This window comes from Palaemon carinicauda, chromosome 4 (genome assembly GCF_036898095.1).
Source record: "Palaemon carinicauda isolate YSFRI2023 chromosome 4, ASM3689809v2, whole genome shotgun sequence".
Taxonomy (NCBI): Eukaryota; Metazoa; Arthropoda; class Malacostraca; order Decapoda; family Palaemonidae; genus Palaemon; species Palaemon carinicauda.
The window spans coordinates 33,314,848-33,331,780 of NC_090728.1; the positions used below are offsets into that span (position 1 = coordinate 33,314,848).

The 16,933-nt window shown below is 35.5% G+C and overlaps 3 protein-coding genes across 3 annotated transcripts; all 3 read right to left on the reverse strand.

Moving 5' to 3' along the window:
- Positions 1-474: 474 nt before the first annotated feature.
- Positions 475-4,788, reverse strand: LOC137639872 (UDP-glycosyltransferase UGT5-like). The gene is made up of 3 exons (XM_068372135.1): positions 4,589-4,788; positions 1,995-2,795; positions 475-1,823 (listed from the first exon to the last, which is right to left on the reverse strand). The coding sequence occupies exons 2-3, from the start codon at positions 2,597-2,599 to the stop codon at positions 839-841; spliced, it is 1,590 nt and encodes a 529-aa protein (XP_068228236.1). The 5' UTR covers positions 2,600-2,795; positions 4,589-4,788; the 3' UTR covers positions 475-838.
- Positions 4,789-6,735: 1,947 nt separating this feature from the next.
- LOC137639883 (UDP-glycosyltransferase UGT5-like) lies at positions 6,736-11,102 on the reverse strand. Its single transcript, XM_068372146.1, has 3 exons — positions 10,888-11,102; positions 8,140-8,938; positions 6,736-7,969 (listed from the first exon to the last, which is right to left on the reverse strand). Exons 2-3 carry the CDS (start codon positions 8,739-8,741, stop codon positions 6,985-6,987), a joined length of 1,587 nt encoding a protein of 528 aa, XP_068228247.1. The 5' UTR covers positions 8,742-8,938; positions 10,888-11,102; the 3' UTR covers positions 6,736-6,984.
- A 1,820-nt stretch (positions 11,103-12,922) lies between these two features.
- Positions 12,923-15,158, reverse strand: LOC137639877 (UDP-glycosyltransferase UGT5-like). The gene is made up of 2 exons (XM_068372140.1): positions 14,346-15,158; positions 12,923-14,173 (listed from the first exon to the last, which is right to left on the reverse strand). The coding sequence occupies exons 1-2, from the start codon at positions 14,945-14,947 to the stop codon at positions 13,189-13,191; spliced, it is 1,587 nt and encodes a 528-aa protein (XP_068228241.1). The 5' UTR covers positions 14,948-15,158; the 3' UTR covers positions 12,923-13,188.
- Between the last annotated feature and the right edge of the window lie 1,775 nt (positions 15,159-16,933).

Sequence of the window (16,933 nt, forward strand, 5' to 3'; positions counted from 1 at the left end):
CTCAAACAATTCTACAATTATAAAAGGATAAAGATGATGATATTTTTAATTTACCCAAGTCAACAGAAAAATATGCAATGTATCTTGGAGAAAATTTATTTTTTCCTACTTTCGTGTCTGATATAAACTTCTATTTCTCAATGACATGCATGTGTGCTGACTCCTCCCACAATAATTAATGTCTCCTTTCCTCGTTACTTTAACTATTCTAAAAGGAAGTCACAAGGGAACCATATTACAGAGAAATTTACCTCACTTCTACTCACAAATAAACAAAGGAGATAAGCTGATGAGGTGTGGGGTTTCCCCACTTAGTCTATACTTTCAAGAGGCCTCACGAAATATACTTTGGAATTCATTTTCTTTTTGTATTTATTGTTTAGGCATAGGTCATGAGCACAACTTACTTACTAGGTTACACAATTATTTATCATGATGAAAAAAAAAAACTTTTCTGAAGTAATAGAAATCGTATATTATAGGAATGCTCTTCCTCACGTTTCAGCATTCTCTCATTTTGTTTAAATATATTTTGAAGGATATAATCCTGCGGAAGTAAAATACGAAATGCATATATTTGTTTATTTATATAATAGATTTAAGGAAATATAAAAATAGAATCTATTAAACAGTATAAAAGTATGTTATTTGATGATACCAGAAATATAGAAATGGAGAATGATTGACAGATACACATTTTCAAAGATTTATGAATTAAATAGTGTATCCATTAATGGGAGAAACTTAAGAATGAACATGTTATTTTATCAGGTACACATAACAAGGAATGATATCAGCTTTCAGATCCATCTCAGTACAGCTATTTAAACATGCATATTTACTCTATATGGAGTTGACCTTTGATTGACTTTTGCAACTTTGTAGATGCTTTCTTGAGAGCAAATACAAGTGCACAGTATAAGAATTTCAGTAGCCATTTCAGACAGAACAGCAGAACAACAGCTGCAAGAGTAAGCACAGCTATTACATCGATCATCATGTACTGATGGATGGACATGTTGGCAGCAGCTGATCTGAGGTGTTGGGCCCCTCCGTGACGGAGGACGTGTTCGGTCCAGTAGACAGCTCGGTCCAGTGATGACGTTTCTTGATCCTTTAATAAGGATGACCTTATCTTGACCTGATCTCTGTAGGACTGGTTTTCGATGACTGCTGTTATTGCCTCCATGATGGAATGGGAGTTCATGGTGTCCAGAGTGAGCTCTCGGCCAATGCCCAGATTAACGACCTGACGTACATTCAGGTGTTGGTCACTCATTAAGGGAATGCCAACCATGGGCACATTATGGTAAATAGCCTCTTGCATCGACAGCAGTCCTCCATGAGTTAAGAAGGCCCTGACCTTCTCGTGTCCAAGGACATCCTGCTGGGGAAGCCAAGCACGTGTCAAGACGTTTGCTGACAGACCTGCAATAGGAGCTCCTTCCCATTTCCACAGGATGCGATATGGAAGGCGAGCGAAGGCTGACACCAAAGCATTGCGCAGGTCAGCAGGTAATTGGTCACTACGAATCGATGATCCAAGACTGAAGAAAACTACAGGAACAGGAGACGAGTCCAAGAAGTGTTTCAGCTCTGCGTCTTGTATTGGGCGTGGATTGCGACAATGCATGCCACCTACTTCAACAACATTAGGCAGCAGTGGGCGTGGGTAGCCTAAGGAGTAGTGGGAGTTGACCAGAACCAGTGAAACGTTCTTCTCTACTTCAGAAAGTGAAACAAATGGATCCTTCAGAAACCTCTGGACGACACCATCCAACCGAGACAGCACAAGACGATTTCGTAGGTATGGTGAGATGAACCTGTTGACAAAAGAAATAAAGGAATAAGATTCATTGTTACATAAATTCTTTGAATTATTCAGTTGCAATACAGAAATTCATTGCAATTAACCAAGATATTTTCATGATTCTTTAATATTTTGCAACTACAACTTTACAATTACTTAAAGTGACATTGATATGTGATCTTACCTTGCAATTGTGTTCAGTGTTCTTTCCCAGAGGTTCATGTGGTCTCCATATGGAAGATACTGGTTGGGGACATATGCAGGATGTTCAGGGTTTCCGAGGAGGTCAGCTGTCCAAGGCGTAAGGCCAGAAGTGGTCACATACATGAAGGGAACCTTGAATTTGTGTACAAGGGCTAATCCACACTCATTCATGAAAGCTGGCAAGAGAATCAAGTCAGGCTTAGTGCGCCATGCATCCTGCATGCCAGGGTCTCTCAAAAAGGCGTCACAGTACTCGGGTAGATGATGGAGAACCTTTTTCATGACTTGGGAGTTGACGTTCTTTCCTCCACTCGCTTCTCTCATCTTGAAGACATCAAATTCGCCCGTCACTTTTTTGATAGAGTTCCAGGCATCAGCGGCCACAAGATCAGTGAAGGAACGAGAGGCGTTGGCAGAGCCGGCGTGTAGGGAGGCAACGGTCACCTGGTGACCTCGCTGCCCAAGGGACTCTGCTAAGGGCGTCACTATGTTCTTGTGAGAAGCAGATCCTAAGGGTAATATCATCAGAACTTTCGAACAATCGCAGAAGGAAAGAGCAGTTGCTAAAAGAAGAAGGATCCTCATCTTGGTGTTTTCTTCTATAACAGTTTACTCACAATTTTTGTAGTTCTCTTTTTGAGATGAATCTTGTACGACTTCAGGTTTGGTTATGCCTTAACCAGAAACCCGTGGTTCCTTTTATACCACCACCGAAGAGCTCGTCAACCTCTGATACCTAATCAGCGTCATTACTAACCGAGGTATATTTCGACAGATTTTCCTGTTAGAATACACGACGTGCATTATCAGTTCATTATCCAAAAGATCCATGCATAAAATTCTTGTTGTTCATAAAACAGAGAGAAAAAGACAACTTTACTAACGAAAAAAAAGTTGGCAGAAGACAAACTTTAGTAGTTTCATAGTGACAGAAAATTCGAATCTATTGCCTTATTTTCATGTGAGATTTACAGATTCTATTAATAAATAAAATTATACGTAATAATCTTACCTAATGCTTTTTAGTGTACATGAAGGGCTCTTGCCCAGTTTGAACTCCGCAAAATAGACTCCCAAGCCCCAGCGTCTGGCCATATGAGCCAAAATAATGAACAAAATTCATAATCCTCAATTTTTTAATAAAACGTCAATCGATTTCGGAAATTAATCTTTAAAAATATGAGAATTTCATGTGTAGGCCTACACTTAATCTTATAATGTTATTAATCTTTTTTTGCTGATAGAATATTGGGAATGACCGATTAAATATATGATTCATTTGATAAGCGTTCTATAGGGGATCTGGTTATGTAAGCCCATTCCTATAAAATAAGTGTTTATTCTTAACTTTTCCTACAAAAAAATAAAAAAACTGAGATACATCATCATAATATTTCGAGGTCTACTTAATAACCATTCTCAAATTCTTTACCAGAAGTTAGTATTCTTGACAGTTATGGAACAAAAAGTCTTATTATGTTTAACGAGATAATTATTTTTCAAAGTCTGATATAATAACCACAGTCTGTATGGAGTAATGATATAGCCTATATGGGATGATATTTCGTCCTTAGAATTTTTGCAGCTTTTACCTCGGCTGGGATACCATTGTTTGTCCTTTTTATAATCTTTCCAGCTTCATGTCCCTTAGAATTTACCTTTTAATTGAAATGTAACGATTTATACAAACTAATATTGTTCATACATGCATGTATATTACATCGAATGCAAATTTCTACATTTTTATTCAACCAAGGTTAAATTCTAAAAAAGTATTCTACCGAAGATTAAGAACTATTAATGTTTTAAATTCCAGCTATGTACAACAGTCACACATCTGGGCATGATTACTTAGGCAAATATAATGACATTCTCTTCCAATGAATTATTTAAATAACTTAACCCTTTTCTTTAGAATTTATATTGTGTCAGATTACACCAAAATATTTGATAGCTGATCCTTGCTGAAAAGATACTGAAAAAATACCTTTTATTGTTTTTGATTTTACTACTAAAATCTCAGTGGAAATTTGTAAACAACATAGATTATTCATAGCATTAAATTATTTTGTAGCAATAGTTAAAGATGTCAATAAATTAAACAGAAATTGATTATAAAAACTGAAAATCACTAAAATTTCCAAAAAGATGGTGATAATGTTACATGGTATATACTGTATTATAGAAAAAAAACTGGTAATTGAATTTGATAACTACTAATACCTTCGTCACCGTCAGTTTGATGTTAGATTCACAACTAATGACATAGAAAATCAGCCATAGAAGGAGATGATGATGATGATGATGATGATTGGGCAATCTAGATTTATGGTGTTCATACTAATACGCAAAGATAAGGATAAGTGAAAAAATGCGCCACAAAAAATAGTTTATCGACGAAATACCGAAAAAAATGGACCAAAAATGTAGCAGCAAAACTTGTATAATTAATTATCTAATGATATTAAATTATAGCAGAGGGGGAGGATTGTTAATTATGAAGGAATACAATTGTTTTAGGGAGTGATCACAATTACCATAACCGTAACTGCCCTGAATGTGCTTGGTACTCACCGTGTTAATCCAAGCAAGGAGATTGATTATGGAAAATGCAGAATAACTTATTGTCCGTGCTGATGTGAAATGCCTGGAATCCGGACGAGTGTCTTAAGAAAAATATGATGCGTAATGTCAAAATATGATAGTTAAATTAAGAAGGTGCTCCTCTTAGGCTGGACATATTCTCTGATGGTTCGGACACTAGCAAAGTCTTGTTCAGAATCTGGTCTCCTCTGTCGTTACTCGACAATTTTAGGTTTGGAAGAATTAAAAAAGGAGGAGGAGTCAAGTCAAATTGTTTAACAGCCTTTAACAGCTGCAGGAAGGACACTTTAGAGTAACAGACATTTAATAAATAAACCATCTCTAAAATTGACAGGTCCTTCTTTCCATCGTAATTGATAGTAAAAATATAAATAGAAAAAAGTTATAAGTGAATTTTACTTATAACTCGAATTTATATTCATCATGTAATGATTACAATAAAGGAAATTTGTTTGATCAATTTAACCCTTTCATTGCTCTCATAGAAAATTATAACTTCCTTGCTAATGACAGATGACCAGATTTCACTTAATTTTTATTTAAATTTTAAGTGTCCCTGGAAGGTTCTATTGGTGAAGGTAATTTTAGTGATGGAAATAACAGCAGATTTTAAGGAGAATCTTTAATTTACCGAAAAAAACACCAAAATTGGCACACATACTCATTTAGAATTACTCTTTTGTTATTTTTGTAATTAGAATAATTACACAAAAAATGTAAATGAATAAAATGTAATTGTATTTTTATAATAATAATAAAAAAAAAATCTCTTTTGAAGAAACCCTATAGCCACCTAAAAATCAAGATGGCTGCCATTTCTCAAGATGGATTCCATCGAATATACTGAAATATTGCATTTTGTAATAAATTCACAAATACTTGTGCTATTTGCATGATCTTTGTGTCAATTCATACATTTTCTGCCATGTAGAATCCAAATTTTAGAACTTACTGGCTTTCTTGTACCAATAGAGCGGATAAATCAACGCTTAACCAGGGCACACAGGATGGCACTACTGCTGTGAAACTCAGTATGGGGTTTAGTATCAGTTGAATAATTATTTAGAGTACCTAAATGTTTAGTTTATTGTCAAAAATTCCGTTTATCAAGCCCAACGTCTGATTGTCAGTGTAGATTAAATGTAATTTCCCATGGACATTTAGATGGAGAACCGCGGCAAGGCTAATGGGTTTACATAGCTTTGTATGTTTAGTTAACTGGATGGTGTAAATACGGACTTGAATAATAATGGATGAGCAATCAAACTATGTGCATGTTATCTATTTCTACTCTTGAACTTAATACTATTCCATACCTTCTTGTGCATGGTTGTGATCAAGGCTGTAAAAGGAAATGCTGTGGGAAACCAAATCTAGATTATTTAGGGAAAATATTTGTCCTTTTATTGTATCCTATACAATTTTAAAAGTATGAAATCATAAATAATGATATTTTTAATTTCTGTAAGTCAACAGGAAAGAATGATTGTATCTTCAGGTGAAAATGTATTTTTCTTACCTTTTTTTTTTCACCAGAAGTACTCTCGTGTTAGGGATTGGATGATCACTAAGGTGAACATGAACTTTCTGTGTGTCAGGTGCATATGTACTGACTCCTCCCATAACAATTATTAAGGTTTCCTTTTATCCTCACTTTATAAAAGGAAAATTGCAGTGTAAACATATTATAGAGAAATTTATCTGACGTTTATCAACTAACAAAATATACAATGGGGATAGGCCAATAATTTGTGTATTTCTTTGACGAAGTCTACTTTCAAGACGCCTCACAAAATATACTTTTGAATTTATTTTTCTCTTGCATTCATTTAGAAAATAAGTTTCACACCCAGACCATGCTCAAATTTTGTTTAGACAAAGGTCGTGAGTGGAACAAACCAGGTTCATTATGATAAACATTTGTTGAATTGTTTATCATAATGAATTTTAAGCAAAAGAAAATACTATCTTTTCTGAAGTCAAAGAATTTCCTAATATCATATAAAGGAGGAATGATCCTCCTCACTTTTCAACATTTTTCTCATTTTGTTTTTAAATGTTTAAAGGGATAATATTCTTAAGGAAGTGAAATGCAAAATTTATAGATTTGTTTATTATATAATAGTATTTGCAGATATAAAAATAGAATCTTTTAAGCAGTATGAAAATATGTTCTTTGATGATACAAAAAATAGAAATGAAGAATGGCTATCATATAGACATTTTCAAAGATTTATGAATGACTAACTGTATCCATAGATATAAGAAAGTTAAGAATGAAAATGTCATTTTATCAGGTACACATCGCAAGGAATGAGATCAGCTTCCAGATCCATCTCAGTACAGCTATCTAAACATACACTCATTTACTCTATATGGAGATGACCTTTGATTGACTTTTGCAACTTAATAGATGCTTTCTTGAGAGCAAATAGAAGTGCACAGTACAAGAATTTCAGTAGCCATTTCAGACAGAATAGCAGAACAACAGCTGCAAGAGCAAGTACAGCTATTACATCGATCATCATGTACTGATGGATGGATATGTTGGCAGCAGCTGATCTGAGGTGTTGGGCCCCTCCGTGACGGAGGACGTGTTCGGTCCAGTAGACAGCTCGGTCCAGTGATGACGTTTCTTGGTCCTTTAATAAGGCTGACCTTATCTTGACCTGATCTCTGTAGGACTGGTTTTCGATGACTGCTGTTATTGCCTCCATAATGGTATGGGAGTTCATGGTCTCCAGAGTGAGCTCTCGGCCAATACCCAGATTAACGACCTGACGTACATTCAGGTGTTGGTCACTCATTAAGGGAATGCCAACCATGGGCACATTATGGTAAATAGCCTCTTGCATAGACAGCAGTCCTCCATGAGTTAAGAAGGCCCTCACCTTCTCGTGTCCAAGGACATCCTGCTGGGGAAGCCAAGCACGTGTCAAGACGTTTTCCGACAGACCTGCAATAGGAGCTCCTTCCCATTTCCACAGGATACGATATGGAAGGCGAGCAAAGGCTGACACCAAAGCATTGCGCAGGTCAGCAGGTAACTGGTCACTACGAATCGATGATCCAAGACTGAAGAAAACTACAGGAACAGGAGAAGAGTCCAAGAAGTGTTTCAGCTCTAAGTCTTGTATTGGGCGTGGATTGCGACAGTGCATGCCACCCACTTCTACAACATTAGGCAGCAGTGGGCGTGGGTAGCCTAAGGAGTAGTGGGAGTTGACCAGAACCAGTGAAACGTTCTTCTCTACTTCAGAAAGTGAAACAAATGGATCCTTTAGAAACCTCTGAACGACACCATCCAACCGTGACAGCACAAGACGATTTCGTAGGTATGGCGAGATGAACCTGTTGACAAAAGAAATAAAGGAATAAGATTCATTGTTACAGATATGATTTGATTTATTCAATCACAATACTATAATTAAATGCCATTGCTGACAAATTGTTTTGATTCTTTAATATCTTTTTACTATAACTTCAGAAATAAATAAAGTGATAATGAAATGTGATCTTACCTTACAATTGTGTTCAGTGTTCTTTCCCAGAGGTTCATGTGGTCTCCATATGGAAGATACTGGTTGGGGACATATGCAGGATGTTCAGGGTTTCCGAGGAGGTCAGCTGTCCAAGGCGTAAGGCCAGAAGTGGTCACATACATGAAGGGAACCTTGAATTTGTGTACAAGGGCTAATCCACACTCATTCATGAAAGCTGGCAAGAGAATCAAGTCGGGCTTAGTGCGCCATGCATCCTGTACGCCAGGGTCTCTCAAAAAGGCGTCACAGTACTCGGGTAGATGATGGAGAACCTTTTTCATGACTTGCGAGTTGACGTTCTTTCCTCCACTCGCTTCTCTCATCTTGAAGACATCAAATTCGCCCGTCACTTTCTTGATAGAGTTCCAGGCATCAGCGGCCACAAGATCAGTGAAGGAACGAGAGGCGTTGGCAGAGCCGGCGTGTAGAGAGGCAATGGTGACCTGGTGACCTCGCCGTCCAAGAGACTCTGCTAAGGGCGTCACGATGTTCTTGTGGGAAGCAGATCCTAAGGGTAATATCATCAAAACTTTCGAACATTCGCAGGAGAGAACAGTTGCTAAAAGAAGCAGGATCTTCATCTTGGAGTTTTCTTCTATAAAAGTTTTTCTCACAATTTTTGTCTTTTTCTTCTTGAGATGAATATTGCTCGACTTCAGGTTTGGTTATGCCTTGACCAGAAACCCGTGGTTCCTTTTATACCCCCACCGAAGAGATCGTCAACCTCTGATACCTAATCAGCGTCATTACTAACCGAGGTATTTTTCGACAGATTTTCCTGTTAGAATACACGGCGTGCATTATCAGTTTATTTATCCATGCATGAAATTCTTGTTGTTCATAAAACAGAGAAAAAGACAACCTGCTTCCATATAAAAACCGATGGAAGAATACACACTTTGGGAGTTTCCCAGTAACAGAAAATTCGAATCTATTGCTATAATTTCATGAGAGATTTTCAGATTATATCAATAAAATAAGAAATAATCTTACTAATTTCTCCGTAGTATAAATAAAGGGCTCCTGCTCAGTTATAACTCATTACTGAATAACCTTACATGCCCCAACGTCTGGTTAAATGAACAAAATATATAAACAAAACTCATAAGCATCAATTCTTGAATAAAACGTCAGTTTATTTCAGAAATTTGCTCTTATTATTCCTTCAAAATTTGAAGGTTTGATGTGTAGGCCTACACATAATCTTTTAATGTTATTAACCTTTTTACTGATAAAATATTAGGACTGACTGATTAAATATATGATTCATTTGATAAGTGTTCTATAGGGGACTGGTTATGTAAGCCTATTCCTATATAAAAAAGTACTTATTTTGAACCCTTTATATTATCATAATATTTCGATATCTATATGAATTTATTCTTTCCCAGATGTAACTTTATTCTTCACAGTTATACGACCGAAATTCTATCATTTTGTTTAATGAGATAATTATCTAATAAAGTCTGATGTGATAACCACAGTCCGTATCGAGTAATGACTTATATCGGATGATAGTTCTTCGATAGAATTTTCGCATCTTCTGCCTCAGCTGGGATTCCATTGCTTGCCCTTTTTACAATCTTTATAGTCCCATGTCCTTAAAAATTGCCCTTAAATTGAAATATAACGATTTTAACACTAATATTGTTCATGCATGTATGTATAATTTTACATTTTATTTAACCAAGTTTGAATTTAAAAAAGAATGTATTCTACCAAAGATTAAGAACTTTATTTTTTGTATAAGTACCAGCAATGTCAGTCACGCAACTTGGCATGATTACCAGGGCAAATCCAAAAATATTCTCTTACCATGAATTTTGTAAATTAATTTTATCACATTTTTTTTTAGAATTTATATTGCGTCTGATACACGAAAATGTTTTTATGCCGCAAAGGAATTTATTTTATCAGATCCTTGCTAAAGAGAATATTTTTTTATGATCTTTTCACTACTGAAATCTCAGTAAAACTTTTTAAACTACATAGATGTTAATAGTATTAAAACACTTTGTAACAATAGTGAAGGTTTTCAATTAATTAAAGGGTAATCGACTTTAAAATCTGAAAATCACCAAAAAGCGTAAAACATATCGATAAGGCTATAAAATGTATAAAAAATTTTGGAACCGAATAAAATAACTACTAGGAATTTAGATGTCAAATTCATAATCAATGATATAAACAATCTATATTTATATAGCCCTTACTAATAAGCGAAGATATGATAAAAATGCACAACAAAGAAGGAGTTTAGCGGCCAAATACGGAAATATTGGACAAGAAAAATTTATCAGTAAAAATTAGATGAATAACAAATTATGGCAGAAAAGAAAGATTACTTGAAGAATATCAAATTATGGCAGGAAAGAAGGATTATTTAAAGAATATCAATATTCATCAGAAAAGAACGATTATTTAAAGAATATCAAATTATGGCAGAAAAATAGGATTATTTAAAGAATATCATATTATGGCAGAAAAGAAGGATTATTTAAAGAATATCAAATTATGGCAGAAAAGAAAGATTTAAAGAATATCAGATTATGGCAAAAAAGAAGGATTATTTAAAGAATATCAAATTATGGCAGAAAAGAAGGATTATCTAAAGAATATAAAATTATGCTAGAAAAGAAGGATTAATTATTATGAGGCAACAGAAAGGCTCGGGGATTTATCATAGTTACCATAACCGTAACTGCCTTGAATGTGCTTGGTACTCACCTTGTCAATCAAAGCACGAAAACTGTGATTATGGCAAATGCAGAATAACTTCTTGTCTATACTGATGAGAAATGTATTGGATCCGGAAGAGCGCCTTAACAAATAATATAATGCCTAATGTCAAAATATAATAGTAAAACCAAGAAGGTGCTCCTCTAAGTTTTAAAGGCTCGAGATATTCTCTAATGGTTCGGACACCAGCAAAGTCTTGTTCAGAATCTGGTCTCCTCTGTCGTTACTCGACCACTTCAGGTTTTGAAGAATTTAAAAAGAGGAGGAGTCAAGTCAAATGGTTCAACATCCTTTAACAGTTGCAGGAAGGACACTTTAGAGTACCAAGCATTTAATGAAACAAACCATCTCTAAAATTTAAAAGGTCCTTCTTTTCACCGCAATAAATAGTAAAAATATAAATAGATAAAAAGTCATAAGTGAATTCTACTTATGATTGGAATTTATATTTAGCATATAAAGATTACAATATAGGAAATTCGTGTGATCAATTCAACCCCTTCATTGCTCTCTTATAAGGATCAACTACTTTCTTGGTAATGACAGATCACCAAATTTTACTTCCTCTTTATTCAATGTTCAAGTGTCACTTGAAAGTTCTATTTTCGAAGAGTCTTTTTAGTTGCGCAGATCACCAAATTTTTTCAGGAGAATCTTTCATTTCCGGAAACAAGCACCACAATTGGCACACATACTGCTTTGGAATCACTCTTTTGAAAAAGACCCTATAGCCCCATAAAAATTCAAGATGGCTGCCATTTTTCACGATGGATGTCATTGAATATACTGAAATATTACATTTTGAAATAAATTCCTAAATACTTCTATTTGGATGACCTCATTGTCAATTTCTAATCTTTTCGCTATGTAGAATCCGGATTTTAGAACTTAATGGCTTTCTTGTATCAATAGAGCAGATAAATCAACGCTTAACCAGGACACACCGGATGGCACCACTGCTGTGAAACTCAGTCTGAGGTTCAGTATCAGCTGAATAATTATTCAAAGTACCTAAATGTTTAGTATATTGTCCCAAATTCTGTTTAATAAGCCCAAAATCTGTTTGTCACTGTAGATTAAATATAATTCCACACAGCTATTTAGTTAGAGAGCCGAGACAAGGCTAAATGGCTTTACGTAGCTTTGTATGTTTAGATAACTGGATGTTGTATATACGGACTTGAATAATAATGGATGAGCAATCAAACTATGTGGATGTTATTTATTTATACTCTTGAACCTAATACTATTCCATACCTTCTCGTGCATGGTCGTGATCAAGGTGGTGAAAGGATAAATGATCGGCTTTATAAGAAGTGTTTAAGGAAATGCTGTGCGAAACCTAATCTAGATTATTCAAGGAAAATATTTGTCCTTTATCATATCCTACACAATTTCAAAAGTATAATATCATAGATAATGAGATTTTTCACTTCTCTAAGTCAACAGAATGATTGTATCTTGTGGATAAAAGAGAATTTTTTTTTCCAATTTTCTCACCAGAGGTCGTCTCGTGTTAGATATTGGGATAATCACTAAGGGGAATATGAACTTCTTTCTCTCTATTAGGTGCATATGTACTGACTCGTCCCATGAAAACTATTAAGTTTTCCTTTCATCGTCACTTTAACTATATGAAAGGGAAATTGTAGTGTAAACATATTACAGAGAAATGTACCTTACGTTTATTAACTAACACAATATACAAAGGGGATAGGCCAATAATGAGTTTATTTCCTAGACGAAGTCTTCACTTTCTAGAGGCCTAACGAAATATACTTTTAAATATATTTTCATCTTATATTCATTTCCTAAAATTTTGTTTAGACAAAGGTCGTGAGTAGAACTAACCAGGTTCAACAATTGTTTATCATAATGAATTTCAAACCAAAAGAAATACTCTTTTCTGTAATATCAGAAAAATGAGGAATGATCCTCCTCATGTTTCAATATTTCCTCATTTTGTTTAGAGAATTTTTAAAAGGTATATATAGTTATATGGAATTGAAAAACGAAATTTATAGATTTGTTTATTTATATAATAGGTTTTTGCAGATATAAAAATAGAATCTCTTGAGCGGTATAAATGTATGTTCTTTGATGATAATATAAATATAGAAATGAAGAATGATTATCATATAGACATTTTCAAAGATTTATGAATGAATGATTGTATCCATAACTGGGAGAAAGTTGAGAATGAAAATGTTATTATATCAGGTACACATTGCAAGGAATGAGATAAGCTTTCAGATCCATCTCAGTACAGCTATTTAAACTTACACTCATTTACTCTATATGGAGATGACCTTTGATTGACTTTTGCAACTTTGTAGATGCTTTCTTGAGAGCAAATAGAAGTGCACAGTACAAGAATTTCAGTAGCCATTTCAGACAGAACAGCAGAACAACAGCTGCAAGAGTAAGCACAGCTATTACATCGATCATCATGTACTGATGGATGGACATGTTGGCAGCAGCTGATCTGAGGTGTTGGGCCCCTCCGTGACGGAGGACGTGTTCGGTCCAGTAGACAGCTCGGTCCAGTGATGACGTTTCTTGGTCCTTTAATAAGGCTGACCTTATCTTGACCTGATCTCGGTAGGACTGGTTTTCGATGACTGCTGTTATTGCCTCCATAATGGAATGGGAGTTCATGGTCTCCAGAGTGAGCTCTCGGCCAATACCCAGATTAACGACCTGACGTACATTCAGGTGTTGGTCACTCATTAAGGGAATGCCAACCATGGGCACATTATGGTAAATAGCCTCTTGCATAGACAGCAGTCCGCCATGAGTTAAGAAGGCCCTCACCTTCTCGTGTCCAAGGACATCCTGCTGGGGAAGCCAAGCACGTGTCAGGACGTTTGCTGACAGACCTGGAATAGGAGCTCCTTCCCATTTCCACAGGATGCGATATGGAAGGCGAGCGAAGGCTGACACTAAAGCATTGCGCAGGTCAGCAGGTAATTGGTCACTACGAATCGATGATCCAAGACTGAAGAAAACTACAGGAACAGGAGAAGAGTCCAAGAAGTGTTTTAGCTCTGCGTCTTGTATTGGGCGTGAATTGCGACAGTGCATGCCACCCACTTCTACAACATTAGGCAGCAGTGGGCGTGGGTAGCCTAAGGAGTAGTGGGAGTTGACCAGAACCAGTGAAACGTTTTTCTCTACTTCAGAAAGTGAAACAAATGGATCCTTCAGAAACCTCTGGACGACACCATCCAACCGAGACAGCACAAGACGATTTCGTAGGTATGGTGAGATGAACCTGTTGACAAAAGAAATAAAGGGATAAGATTCATTGTTACAGAAATGCTTTAAAATTTTTCAATCACGATACTAAAATTAAAGGCCATTGACTGACAAATTGTTATGATTCTTTAATATTATGTTACTATAACTACAGAAATAAATAAAGTGACATTGATGTGTGATCTTACCTTACAATTGTGTTCAGTGTTCTTTCCCAGAGGTTCATGTGGTCTCCATATGGTAGATACTGGTTGGGGACATATGCAGGATGTTCAGGGTTTCCGAGGAGGTCAGCTGTCCAAGGCGTAAGGCCAGAAGTGGTCACATACATAAAGGGAACCTTGAATGTGTGTACAAGGGCTAATCCACACCCATTCATGAAAGCTGGCAAGAGAATCAAGTCGGGCTTAGTGCGCCATGCATCCTGTACGCCAGGGTCTCTCAAAAAAGCGTCACAGTACTCGGGTAGATGATGGAGAACCTTTTTCATGACTTGGGAGTTGACGTTCTTTCCTCCACTCGCTTCTCTCATCTTGAAGACATCAAATTCGCCCGTCACTTTCTTGATAGAGTTCCAGGCATCAGCAGCCACAAGATCAGTGAAGGAACGAGAGGCGTTGGCAGAGCCGGCGTGTAGGGAGGCAACGGTGACCTGGTGACCTCGCCGCCCAAGGGACTCTGCTAAGGGCGTGATGATGTTCTTGTGGGAAGCAGATCCTAAGGGTAATATCATCAGAACTTTCGAACATTCGCAGGAGAGAACAGTTGCTAGAAGAAGAAGGATCTTCATCTTGGAGTTTTTTCTATAAAATTTTTTCTCACAATTTTTGTCGTTTTCCTCTTGAGATGGTTATTGCTCGACTTCAGGTTTGGTTATGCCTTGACCAGAAACCCGTGGTTCCTTTTATACCCCCACCGAAGAGCTCGTCAATCTCTGATACCTAATCAGCGTCATTATTAAGGAAGGTATTTTTCGACAGATTTTCCTGTTAGAATACACGACGTGCATTATCAGTTTATTATCCATGCCTGTAATTCTTGTTCATAAAACAGAGAAAAAGACAACCTACTTCCATATAAAAACTGATGGAAGAATACACACTTTGGGAGTTTTTCAGTGACAGAAAATTTGAATCTATTGCCTTGTTTTTATGAGAGATTCAGATTATATTTTTATAATTATAAGAAATAATCTTACTAATTTCTCCGTAGTATAAATAAAGGGCTCTTGCTCAATTATAACTCATCACTGAATAGCCTTCTAAGCCCCAGCGTCTGGTTATATGAACCAAATATATAAACAAAATTCATAAGCATCAATTCTAGGATAAAACGTCAGTTGATTTCAGAAATTGTTATCTAGACCTTTTCTCTTATTATTCCTTCAAAATTTGAGAGTTTGATGTGTAGGCCTAAACATAATCTTTTAAGGTTATTAACCTTTTTTACTGATAAAATATTAGGACTGACTGATTAAATACATGATTCATTTGATAAGTGTTCTATAGAGGACTGGTTATGTAAGCCTATTCCTGTATAAAAAAGTGTTTATATTGAGCTTTTTTATAGGAAAACCGAGATACATCATCATAATATCTCGATATCTATCTTTATATGAGTTTATTCTTTCCCAGATATAACTTTATTATTCACAGTTATACGACCGAAATTCTGTTATTTTGTTTAATGAGATAATTATCTAACAAAGTCTGATGTGATAACCACAGTCCGTAGGGAGTGATGACTTATATCGGATGATAGTTCCTCTATAGAATTGTCGCATTTTCTGCCTCAACTGGAATTCCATTGGTTGCCCTTTTTACAATCTTTTCAGTCCTGCGTCCCTTAAAAATTGCCCTTAAATTGAAATATAACGATTTCAACACTAATATTGTTCATGCATATATGTATAATTTTACAGTTTTATTTAACTAAGTTTAAATTTAAAAAAAAAAGTATTCTACCGAAGATTAAGAACTTTATTTTTTGTACAAGTACCAGCAATGTCAGTCACGCAACTTGTCATGATTACCAGGGCAAATCCAAAAATATTCTCTTCCCATGAATTACATAAATTAATTTTATCACAATTTTTTTTTAAATTTATATTCCGTCTGATACACGAAACTGTTTTATGCCGCAAAGAATTTATTTTATCAGATCCTTGCTAAAATGAATATTTTTTTTAATGATCTTTTCACTACTGAAATCTCAGTAAAACGTTTTAAACTACATAGATGTTAATAGTATTAAAACACTTTGTAACAATAGTGAAGGTTTTCAATTAATAAAAGGGTAATCGACTTTAAAATCTGAAAATCACCAAAAAGCGTAAAATATATCGCTAAGGCTATAAAACGTATAAACATTTTTGGAACCGAATAAAATAACTAGTAGGAGTTTAGATGTCAAATTCATAATCAATAATATAGATAATCTATATTTATATAGCCCCTACTAATAAGCAAAGATATGATAAAAATGCACAACAAAGAAGGAGTTTAGCGGCAAAATACGGAAATATTGGACAAGAAAAATTTATCAGTAAAAATTAAATGAATATCAAATTATGGCAGAAAAGAAGGATTAATTATTATGAGGCAACAGAAAGGCTCAGGGATATATCCTAGTTACCATAACCGTAACTGCCTTGAATGTGCTTGGTACTCACCGTGTCAACCAAAGCACGAAAACTATGATTATGGCAAATGCAGAATAACTTCATGTCTATACTGAAGAGAAATGTATTGGATCCGGAAGAGCGCCTTAACAAATA